The sequence below is a fragment of the Cetorhinus maximus genome, chromosome 38 (genome assembly GCF_964194155.1).
Source record: "Cetorhinus maximus chromosome 38, sCetMax3.hap1.1, whole genome shotgun sequence".
In the NCBI taxonomy this organism is placed as follows: domain Eukaryota; kingdom Metazoa; phylum Chordata; class Chondrichthyes; order Lamniformes; family Cetorhinidae; genus Cetorhinus; species Cetorhinus maximus.
In genome coordinates this window covers 1,331,687-1,355,560 of record NC_135916.1, presented here as the reverse complement: position 1 = coordinate 1,355,560, position 23,874 = coordinate 1,331,687, and the positions used below count along the sequence as shown (strand labels likewise).

General features: G+C 43.1%; 4 protein-coding genes across 4 annotated transcripts; 1 reads left to right on the top strand and 3 right to left on the bottom strand.

The window, feature by feature from the left end:
• Positions 1-3,612: 3,612 nt before the first annotated feature.
• LOC144672451 (histone H2AX-like) lies at positions 3,613-4,072 on the top strand. The gene has a single exon (XM_078534294.1). It carries the CDS (start codon positions 3,613-3,615, stop codon positions 4,003-4,005), a length of 393 nt encoding a protein of 130 aa, XP_078390420.1. The 3' UTR covers positions 4,006-4,072.
• Positions 4,073-4,887: 815 nt separating this feature from the next.
• On the bottom strand, positions 4,888-5,298 carry LOC144672389 (histone H3). Its single transcript, XM_078534234.1, has one exon. The coding sequence runs from the start codon at positions 5,296-5,298 to the stop codon at positions 4,888-4,890; it is 411 nt and encodes a 136-aa protein (XP_078390360.1).
• A 2,002-nt stretch (positions 5,299-7,300) lies between these two features.
• Positions 7,301-7,612, bottom strand: LOC144672399 (histone H4). Its single transcript, XM_078534244.1, has one exon. It carries the CDS (start codon positions 7,610-7,612, stop codon positions 7,301-7,303), a length of 312 nt encoding a protein of 103 aa, XP_078390370.1.
• An 876-nt stretch (positions 7,613-8,488) lies between these two features.
• Positions 8,489-9,145, bottom strand: LOC144672507 (histone H1.2-like). Its single transcript, XM_078534349.1, has one exon. It carries the CDS (start codon positions 9,143-9,145, stop codon positions 8,489-8,491), a length of 657 nt encoding a protein of 218 aa, XP_078390475.1.
• Between the last annotated feature and the right edge of the window lie 14,729 nt (positions 9,146-23,874).

Here is a 23,874-nt window from a genome sequence, read left to right as displayed (position 1 = left end):
GTTGTTGTTTGTTTTTATTTCCATGTAACCGAGATGAGAGGAGGGTACATCAATCAAAGTGTTAACGGAAAACACACCAAATAACAGATTTAATTATATTGTGTTGCGTTGGTCAGAAATTAATTAATTATTCTGAGCCTCATTAGACAATAAATAACTGATGGAAAGGGACTGAATGAATAGCAATGCAGTCCCTTAGAATTTAGACAGATCTGCAAATTTCACACCAAAAATGGCAGCATCAGTATAGAGTCACCAGCAATCCCTTTATAAAAAATGCACAAAATATATATGAGGCTGTGTATCTGATTAAAGGAGCTGTAATATTCACAATTGTTTTCACAGAGCTAAAAATTAAATGCCATTCCACAAATCAGAGGGAACTATTGAATATAACCTGTGACTACAAAACACATGAAGCCAATGTTACAGGTTAAACCAAAGGTTAACAAATGCTGCTATGTTGAGGGTTTCATAAAAATATATTCCAACACGTTTCATTAAAAGTCCAGATATAGTCTTATCTCTCACTTACCTACAACAATGGTGAAACACAGATACAGATTGAATAATATTCCAAATAAGATGGGCTGATAAACACAGGTGCAAAATTCCTCCCACATTCACACACACGTCAATTACAGCTATAAATACAAAAAAAAAATCGAAGCGTACACGAGAACGGCAACTAGATAATTATCCCTACATACGCAGTGTCAGGGAAGGAAAAATCCATGATGCAGTTGTTAGTCACGGAATGTGCCAAGTCTGAAAGCTCTATAATAAATCCCACACTCACTACACTACCTGAATCTGAATGAGACAGAAAAGATCTCATTCAAATAGAATAGGTGAAAACATAAAACTACAGAAATAACCCCACAATCACATAGCCTATTGGAAACTGTCATGTTCAATTTAATCCCCAAATCATGCACTGTAAAGGACAATGAGAGATACGCAGAGAGTGGAACATACCCATGCAAGCCAGATGCACAGTTTAGTGGAATAAATCACACAGTCATTGTCAGCTAGTTGCTCTTAAAGACTGAGTTATTACAAACTCACATTCAGTTTGAGAGACTGACAATTATAGAACCATGGCCAAACTCACAGATTATACTAGACGCTGAGAAGCAATGAATTATCTTCATCTGATGCAAAGTACCAGTGAATGAAATACAGGGATAAAACCACAAACATACACTGAGAACATAACAATGAGAAAAATCCGAATGCTACAGGGCCAAATCCACAGTCAGGCAATATGTCACCGATTGACACACAAGGAAAACGCACTTCTAGCAGTTGACTATATGAATATCAACTTGAACTTCACATCAACTTCCAGACATTGAGAGATTCAAATGAAATCTCACTTGAGGAGATAGCACGTTAAAATATTAAAGATTGAGTTAATTCCAGTCTTGCAAACGTTGCAGATACTGAGTGATACACGGAGGGAAAAATATATACATTCACATATGTTATAAATACTGGAGGTAACAAAATGAATGCAACTCGATGACATGTTCACCACCCTCTGAAGCTTTTCCTCAACACAGCCTTAAATGGCCGACAACGTATCCTGAGATTGTGAATCCATTGCTAGGCCTCTCAGCCAGAGGAAACCTCATCCCTGCACCCAGCCTGACCAGCGCTGTCAGTATTTCAAATATTTCAAATACATCCCCTCTCATTCTACAATCATTGAGTGATTACAGGCTGAATCGGCCCATTCTCTCCTCATGTGACAATCCTGCCAGCCCATGAAGCAGCCTGGTGATCATTTGGTGAACGTAGGTCTCTTCTCATATCAACTTTTCCCAACCTATCACTATTAAAATAATGCTCTGCCATTCTGTTTCACTTACCAAAGTGGGTGAGTTTACACCGATCCACGTCACAATCCATATGCCATGTTTTTGCCCACTCACTCAAATTGCCTAAGTCTCCTTGGGCACTCTTAACTTCCTCCTCATCTTTCACATTCCCTCATAGCTTTGTGTCATCGTCAAACTTGGAAATATTACCTTTAGTTCCTTCACCACAATCATTCTTGTATATTCCGGATACTGGGGCCCAAACACTGATCCCTGAGGCACAATAATTGTCAACTTCTGCCATTCTCATTAAGACTGATTTATTCCTGCTCACTTTATCCTGTTTACTAATATTTTCTCAGTATATGCCAATCCAAACGCCCATCCCATGCACTTCAATTTGTTACACAAAACACTTAAGTGGGCATTTAACAAAAGCTTTCTGAAAATCTAAATATACCACATCATCTGGTTTTCCCTTATCTACTTTGCAATTTAATTCCCAAAAAAAGCTACAATAGGTTTGTCAAACATGATTTTCCTTTCATAAACGCATGCTATCTTTGTCCAATCTATTTGACATTTTCAAAGTCTCTTATTATCACATAGTGGACTCTTGTATTAAGTCTACCACTGATGGTAGACTAATCAGCCTGTAATTCCCTGTTTTTTACCCTGCTTTATTTTTTTGGAAAATTATACATTTCAGATTAAAGATCACATTTATTTTTCATGAACAGGCAGATATTCCACGCACCCATAGCTGGGTTTAACAGATAATGTGGGGATTAAAACGAGAATAGAAGCATAATCTTATGTTGGCAGCAATATATGTCGAATGAAATATAAAATTTACTCCAGGGATTGACACGCACCAGATAAAATCCAAACTGACTTAAAACTGAATGTTACAGAGACAAAAACAAAAACATATATCGTTGATGTCAATTTCGGAAGAAAAGCTTCAGTGAGTGAAAACTACATTTAAGTAACAGATAATGATGATTAGGATTAATCCCAGAATCACATAGCCTGCAGAGGATTTTCATTTTTATTGTTGGTTTGGAATACAACGTATGTTTGCTGCTTCAGAATAGACCCTGCCTTGTTGTATAAATGTAATCAAGCAGAGTCTATCTTTGATCCCTCAAAGATGCTATCCCTCCCCAGCATTATAAAAGTTGATTTGATCAATTCATTCCGTATTAGTCCTGGCGGTGTAGGAAGCCTCAGTTTCAATACTGGCAGATTTACGCCAAAAATATGCACTCCGCTCTTCACACTCACGAACATATATAAAACAACAGTTTTGAATCTGGAAAATTGGCGCCTTTATTGTCCTCTTGTCCACAGGCAAAACTAGAAACGGACAGTATCGGGAAAACTGTTATCGAGGAAAAGAGAGCGAGAAACCTTCTAACATTCTGTAACAGAACTGCTTTAATATTTATCATTAGAACGATTTGTAAAGGAATTGTCCTTTGCTTAGCTAAGACGATTTCTGTGCGATATTTCCTTTGATTAATTTTTTGTCTGTCTTTTCCATTTTGAAATATATAATCGTTTGTTCAACTAATGATTTGGCGCCCTTAACTTCCGACTTCATACGTTGCTTGCCCGCATTGGTGAGTCAGGCAGAAATCTGATTGGTAACATGAAGAATATTATGAGCTGTAATATAATTGACCAATCAGCTCTGAGCGCACCACCATTCCTCCTGAGGGTATAAGGGAACTGAAAGAAGGCGGATATCAGCATTCTCTGTGAAAGTGCTTGTGAGATTGTTACAATGTCTGGAAGAGGAAAGACCGGTGGGAAAGTTCGGTCCAAGGCCAGGTCTCGCTCCTCCCGGGCCGGACTGCAGTTCCCGGTGGGCCGCGTTCACAGGCTGCTGAGGAAGGGGAACTACGCTGAGCGTGTGGGTGCCGGAGCCCCGGTCTATCTGGCCGCCGTGCTCGAGTATCTGACGGCTGAAATCCTCGAGCTGGCCGGCAACGCGGCCCGGGACAACAAGAAGACCCGCATCATCCCCAGGCACCTGCAGCTGGCCGTCCGCAACGACGAGGAGCTCAACAAGCTGCTGGGAGGGGTGACCATCGCTCAGGGCGGGGTGCTGCCTAATATCCAGGCCGTGCTGCTGCCCAAGAAAAGCGGCGCCTCTGCAGCCACCAAGACCAAGTGATGCGACCATTCTTTAAACTGAGAACCCAAAGGCTCTTTTCAGAGCCACTCACTTAATCAGTGAAAGGGGCGACCTGTTGTCTATCCGGATGCGCGATAACATCCCTATCGATTCGGAATGACATTATATTTCTAATGCGATCTGTGAAAGCGCTGGTTACAACGAGACGCTGGCGCTGTTGCCTTTTCCAGACACCAGGAGTCTGTGCTGCATCTACATATGACCAACTGACAATGTTCAGGGAAACATTCATTGAATAATTAATTCATTCCATTTCTAATTCAATGACGTGAAATAGCTAAACAACTATAAATGGAATCACCCCATATCCCCAAATGCAGCAGAGGGAGAGACCGGATGAACAAAAGGACTTAAATAAATTGTAGGCCAGAGGGTTTTAGGAGCTAGATTGTTTAACAAGATATCGCAGCTCTTTCTCTGACCGACTCGGTGGCTCTTTGGGGCATTTGAAGCTGAATCCGGGTTTTAGTGCATGTGTGAACATCCCTATCGCTTCGTAATTTCTGATGATATCTGAAAGGGTGGGTTAGAGTGAGACGCATCCTGCTAGCACTGTTACATCTTACGGACATTAGTAGTATGTGCTGCAACTATTTATATCCAGTCTCCAGAATTCGCGAAAAAGTGCCTTTATTATTAAAATATTTGCCTTTTGAAAATGATCTCAAATGATCTGAAACACCGAGTGATTGAAGCAAAGGACAGTTACCCGGTGACAAAGTGAGGAAAATAAATTGTAGGCCTGAGATGCTAAAGTGCTGGTGTAGTTAAGAGATCGCAGCTCCTTCTTTGACCGACTTGGTGGCTCTTAAAAGAGCCTTTGTGGTTCTCGGTGTAAGTCTAGTGTCGGGCAGGGTGAGTCTAGGCGCGCTCCCCGCGGATGCGGCGGGCCAGCTGGATGTCCTTGGGCATGATGGTGACTCGCTTGGCGTGGATGGCGCACAGGTTGGTGTCCTCAAAGAGCCCCACCAGGTAAGCCTCGCTGGCCTCCTGCAGGGCCATGACGGCCGAGCTCTGGAAGCGCAGGTCGGTCTTGAAGTCTTGAGCGATCTCTCGCACCAGGCGCTGGAAGGGCAGTTTGCGGATCAGCAGCTCGGTGGATTTCTGGTAGCGGCGGATCTCCCGCAGAGCCACAGTGCCGGGCCTGTAGCGATGGGGCTTCTTGACGCCGCCCGTGGCTGGAGCGCTCTTGCGGGCAGCTTTGGTAGCCAGCTGCTTGCGGGGAGCTTTCCCTCCGGTCGACTTGCGCGCTGTCTGCTTGGTCCTGGCCATGATAACAAACCCTGTGGAACACAGACTCTGAGAATGATCAAGCCGCTCTGTGTCTGTCTATTTAAGACATGTCCGTCACCTCCCTCCTGTCCTGATTGGATGCAGCGCAATCCCGCCCAGAAATTTGAAAAGAGCAGCGGGCTGCATGGATTCCTGGGCCCTGATTGATGGAGCAGAAACTGACAGTTCATCAATTTCAAAATGCCCGCCAATTTCAAAGGGACGAGTAACTGAAATTAAAAGAAACCTAGTTTGAAGGCAGTTCAAATAAATATCAATGCGACAAATATCACAAGGTCTCAATGTTTGCGAGCCCCATTTCGGTAACAGCTCCGACTTCCTGCTTTTGAACGCAGATTAAATTCTTTCATCCCCTGATCGATTGCTGGCCGGAGGCATCATTCCCCCGCCATTTCCGCCAACTCCAGCATGATGCCACCACCAAACACATCTTCCCTTCAACCCCCTTTGTGGCATTCCGTAGGGATCGTTCCCTCCGGGACACCCTGGTCCACTCCTCCACCTTCCCCTCCTCCTCAACCCCCACCTATGGCACCGCCCCATGTCCACGCAAAAGATGCAACACCTGCCCCTTCCCTTCCTCTCTCCTCACCGTCCAAGAGCCCAAACACTCCTTTCAAGTGAAGCAGCGTTTCACTTGCATTTCCCCTAACTTAGTCTACTGCATTCGTTGCTCCAAATGCGGTCTCCTCTACATTGGAGAGACCAAACGTAAACTGGGCGACCGCTTTGCAGAACACCTGCGGTCTGTCCGCAAGAAAGACCCAAACCTCCCTGTCACTTGCCATTTTAACACTCCACCCTGCTCTCTTGCCCACATGTCCGTCCTTGGCTTGCTGCATTGTTCAGGTGAAGCCCAACGCAAACTGGAGGAACAGCACCTCATCTTCCGACTAGGCACTTTACAGCCTTCCGGAATGAATATTGGATTCAACAACTTTAGATCTTGAACTCCCTCCTCCATCCCCACCCCCTTTCCCGTTTCATCCCCCTCCCTTTTGTTTTTTCCATTAATTTATATAGATTTTTCTTTTCCCACCTATTTCCATTATTTTTAAATTTATACCTTTTATGCCCTGTTAGTCTTTCCACCCCACCCCCACTAGAGCTGTGCCTTGAGTGTCCTGCCATCCATTCTTAATTAGCACATTCGTTTAGATAATATCATCACCTTCAACACCTCTTTTTTCTTTTGTCTGTGACATCTTTTGATTAACTGCTCCTATCACTGCTTCCTTGTCCCTACAACCACCCCACCTTCAAATTCTCTCCCCCCACCCCCACCTTAAACCAGCTTATATTTCACCCCTCTCCTAATATTACTCAGTTCTGTTGAAGGGTCATGAGGACCCGAAACGTCAGCTGTGCTCTTCTCCGCCAGGGCTGCCAGACCTGCTGAGATTTGCCTTACATTCCCGTTTAAATTCGCATTATTATATTGATCGCTCTGAAACAGGCCAGAATAAAGTTCTTAAATAACGTGCTTCCTGGATCCAGTCAACATGCTGCATGGATACAGGCTGATCCACATAAAGCTCATCTACAGATACCTCCCAGGTCCTGTCGTGTTTCAACGACTCAGGAAGAGAAAGCGAAGAAAAAAAAGACAGGGTTGAAAATAGTGCGAAGAAGCGAAAATAATGTGTCTCAAAATAGTTACTCCTGATCAAAGTGTAATAAATGATGGCCTTTATCTTATGAACTCGGTGTTAGTTTGGAATCTGTCGTGTTCCTCAGCCAGGCTGGGAATCGGGTTTCTGGAGATTGAAAGGAAGCGAATTCCTGAAAACCGAACGAAAATAAACCATGAAACCTTGTGTAACTCACTATAGTATAGCGAATGGAGAATGCGCAGGTGAAAAAGCTGTTTTTATAAAACTACATCTCGCTTTCCGTCTCCAAGGTCACTGCTCTCAATGTGAGGTTGTGGGCGGCTCTTAGAAGAGCCTTTGGGTTTTGTTATAGAGTCGGGTCGATTTGTTCAGCCGCCGAATCCATAGAGAGTGCGGCCCTGGCGTTTCAGAGCGTACACCACATCCATGGCGGTGACCGTCTTCCGCTTGGCGTGCTCGGTGTAGGTGACAGCATCCCTGATCACATTCTCCAGGAAAACCTTCAGCACCCCGCGGGTCTCCTCGTAGATCAGGCCCGAAATGCGCTTGACACCGCCACGGCGAGCCAGGCGGCGGATGGCTGGTTTGGTGATGCCCTGGATGTTATCGCGAAGCACTTTGCGGTGCCGCTTTGCTCCGCCTTTCCCCAGTCCTTTGCCTCCTTTCCCTCTGCCAGACATGATGCTTCTTCAGTCAAATCGCTGCTGAATGAGTGGGGAGCTGCTTCACGTTCCGCTTTTATACAGCCCGCCCCGACCTAACTGAGGAAGGGAGAGAAGAGAGAGAGAGAGAGAGTGTGAGAGGCGGGGCGAGACAGACTGAGTGACAGACAGGGCAATGTCTCTGGTAAACCAGCAACCTCCTCCTGCCTGCCAGAAAAGCATTTATTTATCAAATTCTGAAGAGAGGTGAACAGAGAGCTTTTAAAGTAACTTTAACACGCCAACATCATACACCAGCTAGTTAGAAAATCGTATTAAAATCAATACTGTCAATAATATTCCCCCCTCAATACTGCACTTTCTATAAAGAGTCAGATGCCTGCTTCTATTTCAATCCTTGTAATATTCTATACTCACACATCTCTAGACTCACGCCTCATCCTTCCCTCCACACCGCCAAAAGGGATTGAGAAATTCGCTGACACCTCATCCAACAGAATTAGATAAAATATACTGATATGGGTATTAGTTGTGAGGCGGGGTTTAACTCCATTGCATACTCTCACCCTGAAAATGTGAATAAGGGAACGAAGATAAACTTTGAATGCACTGGGACACATCCCGGTTAGGGAGCTGTAAGGATATCCCTGTGTTTTATTGCACAGTGCGGGAGGGGACGGGTGGAGAGTGTGTCAGTGAGTCAGCGGGAAAATAGGATTTACGTGGGAGGAAAACGAAACATTTCCATCTGAAATCAGCTCCCAGCTCCGAGACAGGGATCAAATGATCAGGGGATCAGCTCTTTCATGTGAAATGTGGGCGGCTCTGAAAAGAGCCTTTGGGTTTAGAGGGTTACAATTTGCTCGGGATCTTTCCCTTCTTTCCTGTCTTTGCTTATCTCGTTTTGGGCTTGGCCCTCGCTATCGCCACTTTTTTGACGCCCGTCACCTTCTTGGCCGGAGACTTTCTCTTGGGGGCTGCTTTCTTCACCGGCTTTTTTGGAGTTGCCGCCTTCTTGGCTGTTTTCTTGGCCGCTGCTTTCTTCGCTGGGGATTTCTTGGCCACTGCTTTCTTGACTGGAGATTTCTTGGCCGCTGCTTTCTTGACTGGAGTTTTCTTGGCCGCTGCTTTCTTTGCTGTCACCTTCTTGGCTGCCGCTTTCTTCACTGGAGATTTCTTGCCAGCTGCTGCCTTCGCCTTCTTTCCCACTTTCCCCGGGGTTGTGTTCTTAGGGACTTTGAAGGAGCCCGAGGCGCCCGTGCCCTTGACCTGAACCAGGAAGCCATTCTTCACATTCCTCTTGATGCTTTGCTTGATCTGGGAGCCGAGTTTCTCCACATCCACCCCATTGCCGCGCAGCGCCTTCTTGATCGCGGGCAGCGACATCCCCTTGCGATCGCTGCAATCCGCCACCACCTTGAGGATCTGCTCGCCCAGCTTGGGACCGGCTGCACTGCTCCGGGGAGCCGCCTTCTTCTTCTTCTTGGCAGACTTGACCTGGGCGGCGGGAGCGGCTGGAGGAGCCGTTTCGGCGGCTGCAGTATCGGTCATGTTCCGGGACTCTGCACAAAAGTGTCTCTGTCAATGTGAACGGGCTGAGAAATGAAGCCGCTGGTGGCGGCACTGAGCAACTTAAAGGCAGCGAGCGGACGGGGCGGAGACAGGCTGCTGTCAGCTCCAGGCTGCTGCTGCCTCTCTGTGTTTTTCTCTCCTCACAAACTCCCCAATTCCATGGAAATTCCGGCTCTCCAGTGTCCCAGACTCAATCCATCTTATCTCTGACATTGTAATGTTTGCTGTCGAAAAGATGTCACGCGAATTGAAGACTCCAGTTTCGATTTAAACCTGATTTACTGCGGCTCCTTCACCCGATCACTGACATGTCCTCTAGTTTTGGACTGAAATCTAGAAAACAACACAGAAATGATCTTGAAATCTCACTTCGGGGTTAAGCTGGGGAACAGGGGGAATTTTTGAATGGGAAATATTTTTATTTTACGCAAGCGGGTCTCGGAAACCTCATGATCAGAACGGACACACAAACACAGTTTCATTCCTCTGACTCGCCCGCCCATTTCCTACGCTCCCTTACACAATGTTCACATCTGCACCTTCACAGGCTGAAACTAGTATCAAATGTAAGGGTCTCAGGAGAGAATTGCCCCTCTTTTAGAAATTTGCACGGCTTTCTATTAATTTGCTGCATATTGTAAATTCAGAAAAAAACATCTAACACTCTGAGACATGGGAGCCGCAGACTGTCTGATTCGCAGATTCCGTGGACAATCATATGTGATTTCAGGCTATTATCTGAATAGCTCACATCAAGATGTTTATTCCAGGTGACAATATAAATTATCTGTTCCCGGTCCCTCCAGAACTCCCTGTTTATTTTGCTCCTCTTGAACTGACAGGTCACAATTTCACAATTTGCAATGTACCCCTACCTCAACAACCAGAGCGGGCCAGTTATATGTGAACATGCACTCGCGGTTAGTCACGTTTCAGGCAGTAACAGAGATGTTGTGAACACGCTTCGATTTTTTATTAGAGATAATCAGAAGAAATTACCAGACCTGAATTTCTGAGAGTGGTGAGAACAGTGACAGTGTCACGCATATCAATGGAGGATGGAGCACAGCCTCAGTAACATTCGCAGCACCAGAAGTAGAGAGATGGGGGGCGAAAGGGAGCAAGAGTGAAAGGAGAGAGAGGGAGGAATAGTGAGTGAGAGAGAGATAGAGAGTGGGAGAGAGAGAGAGGCATAGTGAATGAGAGTGGCACACACACAGTTAGGCTAGTGCTACTGGGAGAAGTTCAGACTAATTCGGCAGGGGGAAGGAACATAGAATTTTAGCAGAATAGAAACACATCACAATCCAGTAAAACAATCAATTCAGAGGGAGGACAGCTGCAAAAGCAATTAGGAGAACGAAGAGGGGATGTGAGATAGGTCTGGCTGGTAAAAGTAGGGAAAATCCCAAGATATTCTATAAGTATATCAATGGAAAGCGGATAACCAGGGTAAGTGGAGGGCTCATGCGTGACCAAGGGGTCAATCTATGGGTGGAGCCAGAGGACATAGCTAGACTGTTGAATGAATATTTCACATCCGTCTTCACACAAGAGAATGAGGTTGAATGCGTTGAACTCGGTGAAAGAGACTGCAAGGTTCTTAAGCAAATTGATATCTGGAGTGACAAGGCATTGGAGGTGTTGGGAGGCTTAAAAGTGGACAAATCTCCAGGTCCGGATGATCTGTGTCCCAGACTGCTGAGGGAGGCAAGGGAGGAGATCGCAGGAGCTCTGACCCGAATTTTTAATTCCACTCTGGCCACGGGGGTGGTGCCAGAGGACTGGAGAACAACTAATGTGGTTCTGCTTTTAAGAAGGGTGGTGGAGATAAGCTAGTGAACAAGAGGCCAGTGAGTCCACGTCAGTGGGAGGGAAACTATTGGAGAAATTTCTGAAGGAGAATATCTATCTGTACTTGGAGAGGCAAGTTTTGATCAGAGATCTGGCTTTGTCAGAGGGAGGTCATGCCTAACAAATTTGTTTGACTTTTTTGAGGAGGTGACCAGATGTGAAGATGAGGGTAGTGCAGTTGATGTAGTTTATATGGACTTCAGCTAAGCCTTTGACAAGGTCCCATATGGGAGACTTATAAAGAAGACAAATGCACATGGGATTAAAGATAATTTGATAAGGTGGATGAGTTGAGGGAGGTAGAGGATGATGACAGAAGGATGCTTTAGTGATTGGAAGCCCGTGCCCAGTGGTGCAGCACTGGGATCTGTGCTCAGTCCCCTATTATTTGTCATTGATATAAATGATATAGATGACTATGTGGGGGGTAGGATTAATAAATTTGCGTATGACACAACGATTGGCCAGGTGTTTAACAGTGGGGTTGAGTGCCTTGGGCTACAGGAAGATATAGACGGGATGGTCAAAAGGGCAGATAAGTGGCAGTTGGAATTTAAGCCTGAAAATTGTGAGGATATACAATTTGGAAGGAGTAATTTGACAAGGAAGTATTCAATGAACTGCATGGCACTAGGAAGTTCTGAGGAAGAAAGGGACCTTGGCGTGTGTGTCCATAGATTTCTGATGGCGGAGGGGCATGTTAGTGGGATGTTGATAAAGGCATATCTGAAACTTGCCTTTATCAATCGAGGCATAGATTAAAAAAACAGGGAGTTCATATTGGAGTTGTATGGAACCTTGGTGTGGCCACAGCTGGAGTACTGTGTGCAGTTCTGTTCGCCACATTATATGAAGCATGTGATTGCACTGGAGGGGTTGGAAAGGCGATTAACCAGGATATTGCCATAGATGAAACGTTTAAGTTATGAAGAGAGGTTGGATGGACTTGTGTTGTTTTTGTTTGAGCAGAGAAGACTGAGGGGCAACCTGATCGAGGTGTACAAGATTATGTGGGTCATGGACAGGGTGGATAGGGAGCTGCTGTTTCCCTTATTTGAAGGGTCGGTCACAAAGGGGCATATGTTCAAGGTGAGGGGCAGGACGTTTAGGGGAATGAGAGGAAAAACTTTTTTACCCAGAGGATGCTGACTGTCTGGAATGCACTGCCTGGGAAGGTGGTGGAGGCGGGTTGCCTCACTTCCTTTAAAAGGTACCTGGATGAGCACTTGGCACGTCATAACATTCAAGGTGCCAATATATGGTAAATGGGATTAGGCTAGTAGGTCAGGTGTTTCTCACGTGTCTGTGCAGACTCGAAGGTCCGAAGGGCCTATTTTGCTCTGTGATTCTGTGATTCTGCGCGAGAGAGAGAAAGAGAGAGAGAGAGCTGTCTCTCTGTAACTACCATGTGTCAACATAACATCGATTGATCTTCGTATCTATCATCGGATAGAGGAAGACATATTATCAACGTTTGAATAGAATATGCGCACATCACAATTAATAATTGTGTTGCAAATATCGGCTGGAACCATAGAGGGATATACTTCCATTGAAATAGTTCAGTGAATGTTAATGGTAGATTCCTGGAATGATACTGTTGACTGATGAGGAAATCTTGAGCAAGTTGAATTATAATCAATGGAGCTTAGAAGATTGGCAAGTTTTCTTTTTGAAACACCGAAGATTCTGAACTTGATCGGTAAAACTAATTTAAAACTGACAGATCCCCAATAGTGAGAGTTGACGCGATTCAGCTGCAGCTAATAATGGGCCAGAGGTAGACACATATCTTTCACACAAACAGGGAAATGCCAGAGGGTGAGGTAAATAGAATCCGAAATGTAATTTCGATGACCTCTGGAGCTCTCTGGAATAATTCGCCTAAAATTGTTCGCTATGACACTAAGTGACTGACAGTTTCAATCTGATTCTGTTAAACTGGGTCCTTTAAGATCAGATATGAATTTCTGCGCGGTCACAAAAAACAAGTAGATTCACTGGGATAAAGGCAACAATCTGCGGGTGCTGGAATTCTGAAACAAAAACAAAAAATACTGGATAACCTCAGCATATGTGGGAGGCGGGGATGGAGACAGTCTTCCTCTGCACAGATGTCGTCAGATCTGCTGAGTTTTTCCAGCATTTTATGTTTTTTTTTGTGACATAGATTCACTGGGCGGATTGATTTCCTAAACCGGTGAATGAACAGCAAAGATGCTGCAGGGAGCGATATCAGTTTGAGCTTCATCCAGGAATCGTCCACCTGCCTGAAACTCTGCCCGTTCCACACAGACCCATTGTGATGCTCAAGCTGGAGAACATTGACTGAGGGGCGGAGCAGATGACGTTTGTTCGGTGACGTTTAATTCAGAGAAGCGCGTGCGCATTCCTGCCCTCATTCAACTCCTCAGACATAGCTAGAATAGCGCATGCGCTTCGCTTCTCACAGACTCCACCATTGAAGGTTTTTCACTCAGTGAGCGGGAGACCTTTGTTTCAAACAGATAGAAATGGAAATCTTAGGGCCCGGGTAAGCGAGTAAACAGCGTTCTGATTCCAGCAGGGCGCCGGTTTGTCAGTGTGGACACAGAAATCATCATTGACTAGGGGTAAGTTCAGGGAGAACCGGGGGCTGTTTGTAAGAGGCGGAGCGGAGCGGGAACGTGTTCCGGAACTTGGAGTGAGCGGGTGGACGGGGAGAGGCCTTTCTGGGGCTGTGTGTGGCCCTGCTGAGGGAGACAGAACTTGAGCAAGCTATTGGGATTTTCTCCCCTCAATCCTGTAATGCATATTCCAAGTATAGCTGCTGATTCATGAAACTTGTCGGCATTTGGACAATGAACAGTGGAAACAGGCGGACAGTGAGGATGGGGAACAATCAATTAAATATCACCTATCGCAGGCACCAGCTTTTCAAGTGATGTGTTAAAGAAACACTGTCGCAGCGCCTGTTAGTTTCAGTTGACGGCTCTTACAATGGGAGTTGGAAATTGAAACCTGACTTGCATCAATGTACCTGTCCCCTCGGGTAGTGACATCCTTGGAGGAGGACAGGTCAGGACTGTTTCTGAATTTTACTCAAATGTTTGAAAAGTACCGAAGCAGATTCCTGAAGTGGAATCAGGGACTGTACTTTTTTATTATTCTTTATAATTTGTAGCGCATTAATCAAATTGATTATCAGTTGACAGGTTACGTTGACCTATTTTCTTTCAAAACCTCAGCAGATCTTGACTTACAAGAGATATGTTTCTTCCTCTAGGCAAATAAATGAAGGGATGGTTTTCAAGCTGTTGATTTCCCAACCAAAATAAAAGTGCAGCCATCTCATTCTTACTGACAGCAGGTATGATATTACTCACAGAGTGCAGAGATACAGATCGAACATCATTTCCACCATCACCACGGACAGAAATAGTCAGAGTCAAATTGATATCATTACAGATACATATGCTGAATCCAATTGTCAAACACTCAGAGGGGGTCGAGGGTGGGAAGGTGTTTGGAATAATCACAATACACTCCTACTTAGTACCTCTGAATGGCAGGTCCACCAATTTCAGTCCAAACTCACAACCAATTTCAAATTGAAACTCACTCCATGCATGTCACAACAGTGGAACATTGGCTGCAATTTAAATATCAGGTAATAAAGCTGATTAAAATTCACTGAATTAATCCTTGAAATTCCCCAGCATTCATAAAGCAACGCACTAGACACAACGCCAAAGATCCCACACAGTATCATACTTTTTATTCATTCTTGAGTCGTTTGCTTTGCTGGCTGGGACAGCATTTAGTTGCCCTTGAGAAGTTGGTTTATGAGTTGCTTTCTTGAGCCGCTGCAGTCTCTGTGGTGTCGGTACACCCACAGTGCTGTTAGGAATGGAGTTCCAAATTTTTGACCCAGCAATGGCAGCATATTTCCATGTCAGAATGGTGAGGCACCTGGAGGGGAACTTCCAGGTGGTGGTGTTCTCATCCCTTGTCCCATGGGATCAACAGGGCTGAGATTACTGTTGTCGATTATCTGTTTGTAGCCATTTGTTACAACTGAGTGGCTAGCTAGTCCATTTCAGAGGGCATTTAAGTGTGGGTGTTGAGTCACATGTACATTGACGACAAATTTCATTCTCTAAAGGGTATTAGTGAACCAGAAGGGTTTTTACCACAATCGACAATGGTTTCGTAGTGATCATTAATTCAATTCATATTTTTATTGATTTTAAATTACACCATCTGCAGTGTCAGGGTTCGAACCCAAAGCACTACCCTGGCTGGCCAGATTATTAGTGCAATGACAATACAGCTACGCCATCACCTCCCCCGGTTAATGATAAAGTACTTATTCATTAATACAGCCGTGAATACACATCACATGCCTGAGCAATATTTTCAGAATAATTATATCAACAGATCTCAACAAACAAGAAATTTTAAAACTTAACTCACAAAGCAGATATTGACAAGTACAGTGAATAACATAACACCACTCTCATAGGAGGGACTGACAGATACAGCTACATTCCCGTAAGAGGGGCAGACACATTATGAAACCACAGACACATACAAGAGATAGAGAGGTGTTGAATATAATCAATTTTTCAATGACAGACTTTTCAAAATAGGAAGAGAATGGGTACCGAGAAATCAGATGTTGATAGCTACAGTAATATCAGACCTGAAAATGCATCAAAACCCATAAGCTGCTGATTAAAACATAACAGCCTGTATGAAAGACCAAGAGATACAGCTGGGGGTGGCGCGGGGGATGTTAGTGTGGGGAGAGGTCCTTGCTCACACACTAAATTGAAAGCTACAATGTGAATATCACGCTTAAGTAATACAGGCGGACATGTTCACAGCAAAATCGACAATGACCTACAAGGTGCATGCAGACCATGGGAAAAGACATAACTCACACACAAGAATATGATAGGCATAGACTAGACCATACCTTCTCATACCAGGGATTGACAGCAAATGATTAAATTCTCACTCATTTGAAATAACCTGAGTTTCAGCAAAATTTTTCCATGCTCACATATCTGATCCTGACACAAAGAACAGGGAAATGAATCACACTGACATTTCACAGCATTGCAGATACAGATCATAATATGCAAATCCACATACCTGTAACTAAGAGGCAATGAGTAAAAATATGCATTACATGTCAGAAACAGTGAAAGTAAGATGCTTACTCACAAATCAGGCACAGGCAGGTGCTGAGTAATAGCCACAAATGCATTAAAGAGAGTCAATGATCCAGAGTGAAGCCCAGAATCAATTACAAACATTCATAATACAAATCACACAGTCACACAACAGCAAATAACTAGGTGCATTTTGGAATCCCCATTCACAGGCAGGAAACAAATAAACGCCATAGTAAGATGTTAAAAAGTGAAAGATACAGTGTGATCCCACATTGACATAGCGGAATATAAATAGTGGACAAGAAATAAATTTCTCCCATACTAAAGACCGGCAGGTAAATGTACACGCACATACATACACACATGCACAGTCACACACACACCTGCAATCTCAAAATTATATAACATTGGGCCATCATTTCTCCTTGAGCCCCAACGCCAAGCTACAGATTTCCCATCTAAAATAATCATGCAGCTCTCTGCTTCGAATTGACATAGGTACATTATTGTTCAAAGAGCACAGACAGAACAGCAGTTCCACCATCACTGAGAGCAGGAATCAGATTCACATTGATCTCAAGTTTAAGATAGACGTGTTCAACGCAACAGTTAAATAAAAATGGGGAAACAGAATATTTCTTCCCAATTCACACTCACTGAGCACCGCAGAAAGGTAGGTTCATCAATCTCAGTCCAAAACCACAAACACTATCAGATTGAAAGGCACATCATTCATTTCAGAAGAGTGCAGTCTTAGCTACAGATAGTACCACTGACTGGAACGTACCAAATTAATCTGTAAAATGTACCTAGTTTCTCACAGAGGAACACATTGAATCCCCCTCCAAAGATCTCATACTATATCTAAAATTAAGTGAAAGTGAAATTTTAATTAATACGGCATGGATACACAACACATGCCGGTTTAATATTCTCACTATGATTCATAACGTAAGATCATTACACACTGAATCAATCAGATATGACATACACAGCATGTGAGTTCAAGCGTCTCATTATCATTCACAAAGACTTTTGCCTAGTTGCAGCCTGAATGCTATTCCTGAGTTCTCAGTAAATAAAAGAATAAAACCTGTCTTTGATAAATGCAAAGTTTCATTTTAAAATCTGCAACACAGCTTGGAAACAGTAATAGATGAATGCATTGGAGAAATAGTTTTCAGAAACATGAATGTGATACATGTTAAGTAAAGGAGAAACCTTCACATGTACAATAATGGAGTCATATACACAGAGCATAAGTTTGAGATACACAAACAGTACAATAACTGAAATTTAGGGAATTAATTCCAACAGAGCTGATGGTCACAGGGTAGACACTTAAATTTCATTAAAATTGATTCCAAAACTGCATCCTGTACCAGACAAAGACAAATGGGAAATGAGCCCTGCACACTCCCACACAAACAGTCGCAGGCTCATGCACTAACACACAGACAAACATACATAAACACAAATGCGCACACCATCTGTTGCACACATACACAAAAACACACACACACAAAATCACACACATGCACACAAACATACACACAGGCCCTCACACACACACAAGCACAAACACACACATGCATAAATACATGCACACAGTAACAAACTTGCACTTTCTATCCAACATACACAGTCACGCAGATATTCACAAACATTCACACCTGCTGACACAAATACTCACACACACACACACACACACACACACACACACACACAAAGAGAAACTTATTTACAGTAAACTAAGGGACACAGAATAATTTTCATGATCACATAGATGACCCTGAAATGTTAGGGGGGAAATACAATCATGCTGATATATCACAGAGGTACAGGTACAGGATTAGGCCCACCCACATACACACATTTTAGCAAATGAGAGTTAATAGTAAAACACACATTCCATGTAAGATGCAGGCAAAAATACTCAAACATATACTCACAAATCAGGCACAAGCAAGTGCAGAGTAATAGCTACACTCACATTACAGAGACTGACATATGCATAGTAAAGGCCAGCAGGAACTATAAGTGTGTTGGGATAAATACAGTCACACAAGAGTAAATAACAGGGAAAAGTGCAGAATCCCAGTTCACAGACAGGTAAAGAATAAAAAACACAGTAAGCTCAGAGAAGCTAATGAATACACATCCATTTGGCACAATATAAAATTTGCAGTACAAATAAATCCTCACATACTCGAAACTGGCAGGTACAGAAAACACAGATACGCACAAAGAAACAACTGAGAGTTACAGAGCAAAATCTCCATTCAATTATTGCAAACTGTCAGAATGAAAGACAAACATAAGCATTAGAAACTGCCAGATGCACTTGCTGAAAATAACATACATGAGGGAAAAGCGAAGAAAATGTGAGGAATAATCAGCAAGTTTGTGAGAATCTCTGGAGAAAAAAATGAGACTGAACATTTCAGGTCAATGATCCTTCATCAGGTCGGAGTTTTCAAACAAATGGCAATTTTGTTTCTGTCTCCACAAATCTTGCCAGAGCTGCTCAGTATTTCCAGCATTTTTGACTTTTCTTCTTGAGATTTCCAATATCCACAGTATTTGGAATTTGCATTAGCTGCAGATTTAATCCTTCATGCCATAAACTGACAAGGACAAAGGAAATCCCATATTCACATAGCAGAAATCAACAGATTCTAAACAGAACCACCGTTCAGCTCATCAGAAATTATCAGGAACACAGCAAAATATACCACTTGCAAGACAGAGATATGAATACAGAACAAAATACACACATCCCAAACATGAACTAACTGGTACAGCTGAAATCTATTATCACATATCAGGCATGGAAAGAGAGAAAATAGGAGCAGGAGTAGGTCATTTGCCCTGTTGAGCCTGCGCTGCCATTCAATTCAATCATGGCTGACCCTATATCTCAACACCATCCAACCACACTGGCATCATAGCCTTGTCCATTTGGAGTCTTGAAATCAATCCATTTCGCTCTTAAATATATTCAGTGACTTGCCTTTCACACTCTTCTATCATAGAGAATTGCACAGGTTTACCACCCTCTGATTGAAGAAGTTTCTCCTCATCTCTTTCCTAAACCATCTACCCTGCATCCTGAGAATGTGACCCCTTGTTCTAGACCCCCAGCCAGAGGAATCATCATCCCTGCACCCAATCTGTCCAGCCCTGTCAGAATGTTACACCTTTCATTGAGACCCCCACTCATCCTTTTAAACTCCAGTGAAAACAGGCCTACTCGACCCAAACTCTCCTCAGAGGACAATCCTGCCATCCCAGGAATCACTCTGGTGAACGTTCGCTGCACTCCTCTTATGATAAATATATCCTCCCTTAGGCAAGGAGACCAAAGCTGCACACAATACTCCAGGAGAGGTCTTGCCAAGGCCCTGTATAGCTGCAGTTAGACATCCTTGCTCCTGCAATCAACCATGTCATGATGAAGGCCAACATATCATTTGCCTTCTTAAGTGCTACCTGCACCTGCATGCTTGCTCTCAGTGATTGTTGTGCATGGGTACCCAGCTCACTTTTTACTTCAACCTTTCCCAGTCTATCACCATTTAAATAACACTCTCCCATGCTGTCTTTTCAACTGATGTGGATAACTTCACACTAATTGGAGGTGGTTCAGAGGAGATTTACTAGATAGATACCTGGAATGAGTGTGATGTCTTATAAGAAAAGGTTGGACAGACTGTGCTTGTTTCCACTGGGTCTCAGTAGAGTGAGGGGTGATTGATTGATGTATACAAGATCCTAAATGGCCTTGAAATTGTGGACACCAAGAGGATGTTTCCACAAATAGGGGGCTCTGTTTTTAAATTAGATATCGCCCTCTTTGGACATGGGTGAGGATATTTTTTTCTCTCTCAGAGGGCTGTGTGACTTTGGAAATCTCTGCCTCAGAAGGTAGTGGAGGCAGGGTCATTGAGAACTTTTAAGGCAGAGGTAGATAGATTTTTAATAGGCAAGGGAATCAAAGGTTATGGGGGTAGATGATAATATGGGGACTGAAACACAAAGAAATCAGCCATGATCTTGTTTTCTAGATGTTTGATCAGAAAGAGCCAGATCCAAGTTATAGTGAACTGCTGCCACCTCCTGACAGAAGATGAGCCGTGCAACAACATACGTACGCAGCAGAAGCAATTTAAATTAGATGATGTAACAGGGAAGTGACAAAATCAAATTCAAAACTCCAAAACTCTATAGTGTAATGTGTTCCTACATGCAGATGGTGTAGCGTAGGATAGAGTCTGATGGTCAGACAGGGATTAACATACCTGCATTACAAGCAGTTGACCATAGTTTGATAACTGCCTGTTGCACTGGATGCTTATTGACCATCCTGTCCATGCAAATCAGGGAACTAATCTCTGCACAGAAGGAGGCCGCTGCTAACGAATAAAAAGAGATAAATCAGGACGATCGTTGATGTATTCCCAGTGTGAAATTCGGCTTCGGGGCGCTGCCGCACTCATAAAGCCGATATTGACAAGTACAGTCAATAACGTATCACCACTCTCATAGGGGGCACTGACAGACACAGAAGAAAGCTGGATTCTGGTAACAGGGGCAGACACCCACATTAAAAAGCCACAGACACATACCAGAGATGGAGAGGTGCAGAATAAAATGATATTTTTCAATACCGACTTTTCAAAATAGGCAGAGATTGGGTACAGGGAGATCAGGTGTTGATAACTACAGTAAAATCACATGTGAAAATGCATCAAAATATGTAAGTTGATAATTAAAACATAACAGCCCGTACCAAAGACCAAGAGTCTGGGGGCACGTTAAATTCCCCTCAAAAGATCTCATGCCATATCTGAAATAAGGAGAAAGTGTAATTTTAATTAGTACAGCCTGAATACACAACACGTTCCAGGTCAATATGCTCACTATGATTCATAACGTAAAATCGTTACAAACTGAATCAATCAGATATGACATACAAAGCATGTAATTTCAAGGGTCTCATTATCATTCACAAAGGTTTTTGCCGAGTTGCAGCCTGAATGCTATACCTTAGTTCAAACAAAACAAATGAATAAAACCGGTCTTTGATAAATGCAAAGTTTCATGTCTAAATCTGCAACAGAGCCGGGAAACAGTAACAGATTAAGGAATTGAAGAAATAGTTTTCACACACATGCATGGGATACATATTGGGTACAGGAGGAACCTACACATGTACAATAAAGGAAAAATATACACAGAGCACAAATTTGAGATACACGATCGGTACAATCATTGAGATATAGGGAATTAATTCCACAATAGGTGACGATCACGGGATTGACAATTAAATTTCATGTAAATTAATTCCAAAACTGCATCCTGTACTGGACGAAGACAAATGGGAAATGATTCCTGCACACTCCCACACAAACACTCACACACTCGCAGACTCATGCACTAACACACACAGACACACATGCAAAGCAAACTCACACACAAACATAAACACACATGCGCACAAGATCTATTGCATACTTACACAAACACACGCACACAAAAATATAAACACAGGCACACCCAGAACAAACAAAGCATTAATCCAATCACAAACAGAGTAGCAGAAAATTAAATGCAGAGATAGAGCCACACACACACAAACACGCGCACACATAAACACACACACACAAACACACACACACAAACACACACACACACACACAGACACAAACACACACACACACACACAAACACACACACACACACAAACACGTATACAGACACACGACAAAAAAAGGAAAAACAGTCAAAAAGACACAGAGGAAACCCACAGTCACATAACATGCCACAGATTGACGAACACAAAACAACTCTCACTCAAAGTTGTTGAATCAATCAGTATCTCTTTGAACCTCACATTTAGTTCCAGATATTGACAGATTCAGATGGAATTCACTCTCACTGATTGCACCAGGGCATAGAATTAATCCTACTCTTGAGTACATAAGAGATACTTAGCGATACACAGAGGTACAATTAAATCCACCTATAATACAAGAGTACTGCTTAGTGCAAAATTAACTCGATCACAGTACACGGATAGCGAGAGGACATAATGAAATACACAATTTCCCAATCCTAAACAAACATTGTGAAACGAAATGAATTCTACACCGCAAGGTTGACAAAAATGACATTTAGTGTATTAATCCTGCAGTCATACACAGTACCACAAACTGACAGGTGCTGAAGGGTAACACCTTTCGTCTGTAGCACCAGAGACTGATACACACGGAATGAATCTGACATTTTTGCAGCTTGTCAAAAGCTGATGGCAGCAGAAGCAAAGTCCACCTCTCAGTCACTTCCAGGCCCTGACAGCTATAGAATAAAATGCATAAATCAATTGCAGTGACGGAGAGGTTCAGAGCTAAAGTCACTATTCCATTGCAGAAAACAGCAAGTGCAGAATATAACAGCTTGTTCCGATCAGTATGGAGGGCGATTAGTTGGCCACTGCCATTGCCTCTTTAACGGGGGGCGGGGGGCTAGCTAGGCATTTTCCAAGAGCAGCATTAGGCCCGTTGCTTCTCGACATGTGTTCAGTAACGATAAGGTGCAAGTTATTGTTACCTGGCTCCATCTGCAGACCGAACACGAGTCGTGCAACAAGATAAATACTCATTCGGAACCACTTCAAATTGGAGTGAATTAATAACCTGCAATCTGGATACAATATTATAATCTAATTTTATTATTTTTATAATAATATCACACTTGTACATCCAGGCCGATATTGCTTAACAGCAGCACTCGGTAAACGTGAAATTCCGCCGGCTGTTAGGACTGCAAAAAGATCCGAGTTTAAACACGAATGGATTCCTGATTTTAAAAGCGAGTGTGGTACTTGCAATTAAATATGATATAGTACAATAAGGGAGGCCTATCTTTTAATCGTTTGGAACTGACTGGGTTAACTTTAACGACGATTTTCTGCCAGAAATTAATCTATTACTGTTTCCCGGCTCTGATGCACATTTAAACATGAAACTTTGTTTTTATCAAAGACAGGTTTCATTCATTGGTTTTGTGTGAACTAAGGTGTAGCCTTCAGTCTGCAACTCCGGCAAAGTCTTTGTGAATGAGACTCAGGAATTCATGTTATGTATGTCATATCTGTTTGATTCAGTTTGTAATGAAAAAAAGACAGGGTGAAAATATTGCGAAGAAGCGAGAATAATGCGTCTCAAAATAGCTCCTCCTGATCATATTATAATAAATGATGGCCTTTATCTTGTGACCTCGGTATTAGTTTGGGAGCTGTCAGCTAAGCTTGGAGTCGAACATCGAGAGGTAGAAAGGAAGTGAATTCCTGAAAACCGAACTAAATTAAACCATGAAAACTTGTGTGACTCACGATAGTTTTGTGAATGTTGAATGCGCAGATGGAAACGCTGTGTTTTTATAAAACTACATGCTTTGCATGTGTGTCTGTTTGTGTTAGTGCATGATTCTGCGGTTGTGTGCGTGTTTGTGTGGGAGTGGGCAGGGCTAATTTCCCATTTGTCTTTCTCTGGTACAGAATGTAGTTTTGGAATTAATTTACATGAAATTTAATTGTCTACCTCCTGACCGTCAGCTGTGTTGGAATTAATTCCATAAATCTCAATTATTGCACTGATTGTGTATCTCAAATTTGTGCTCTGTGTATAT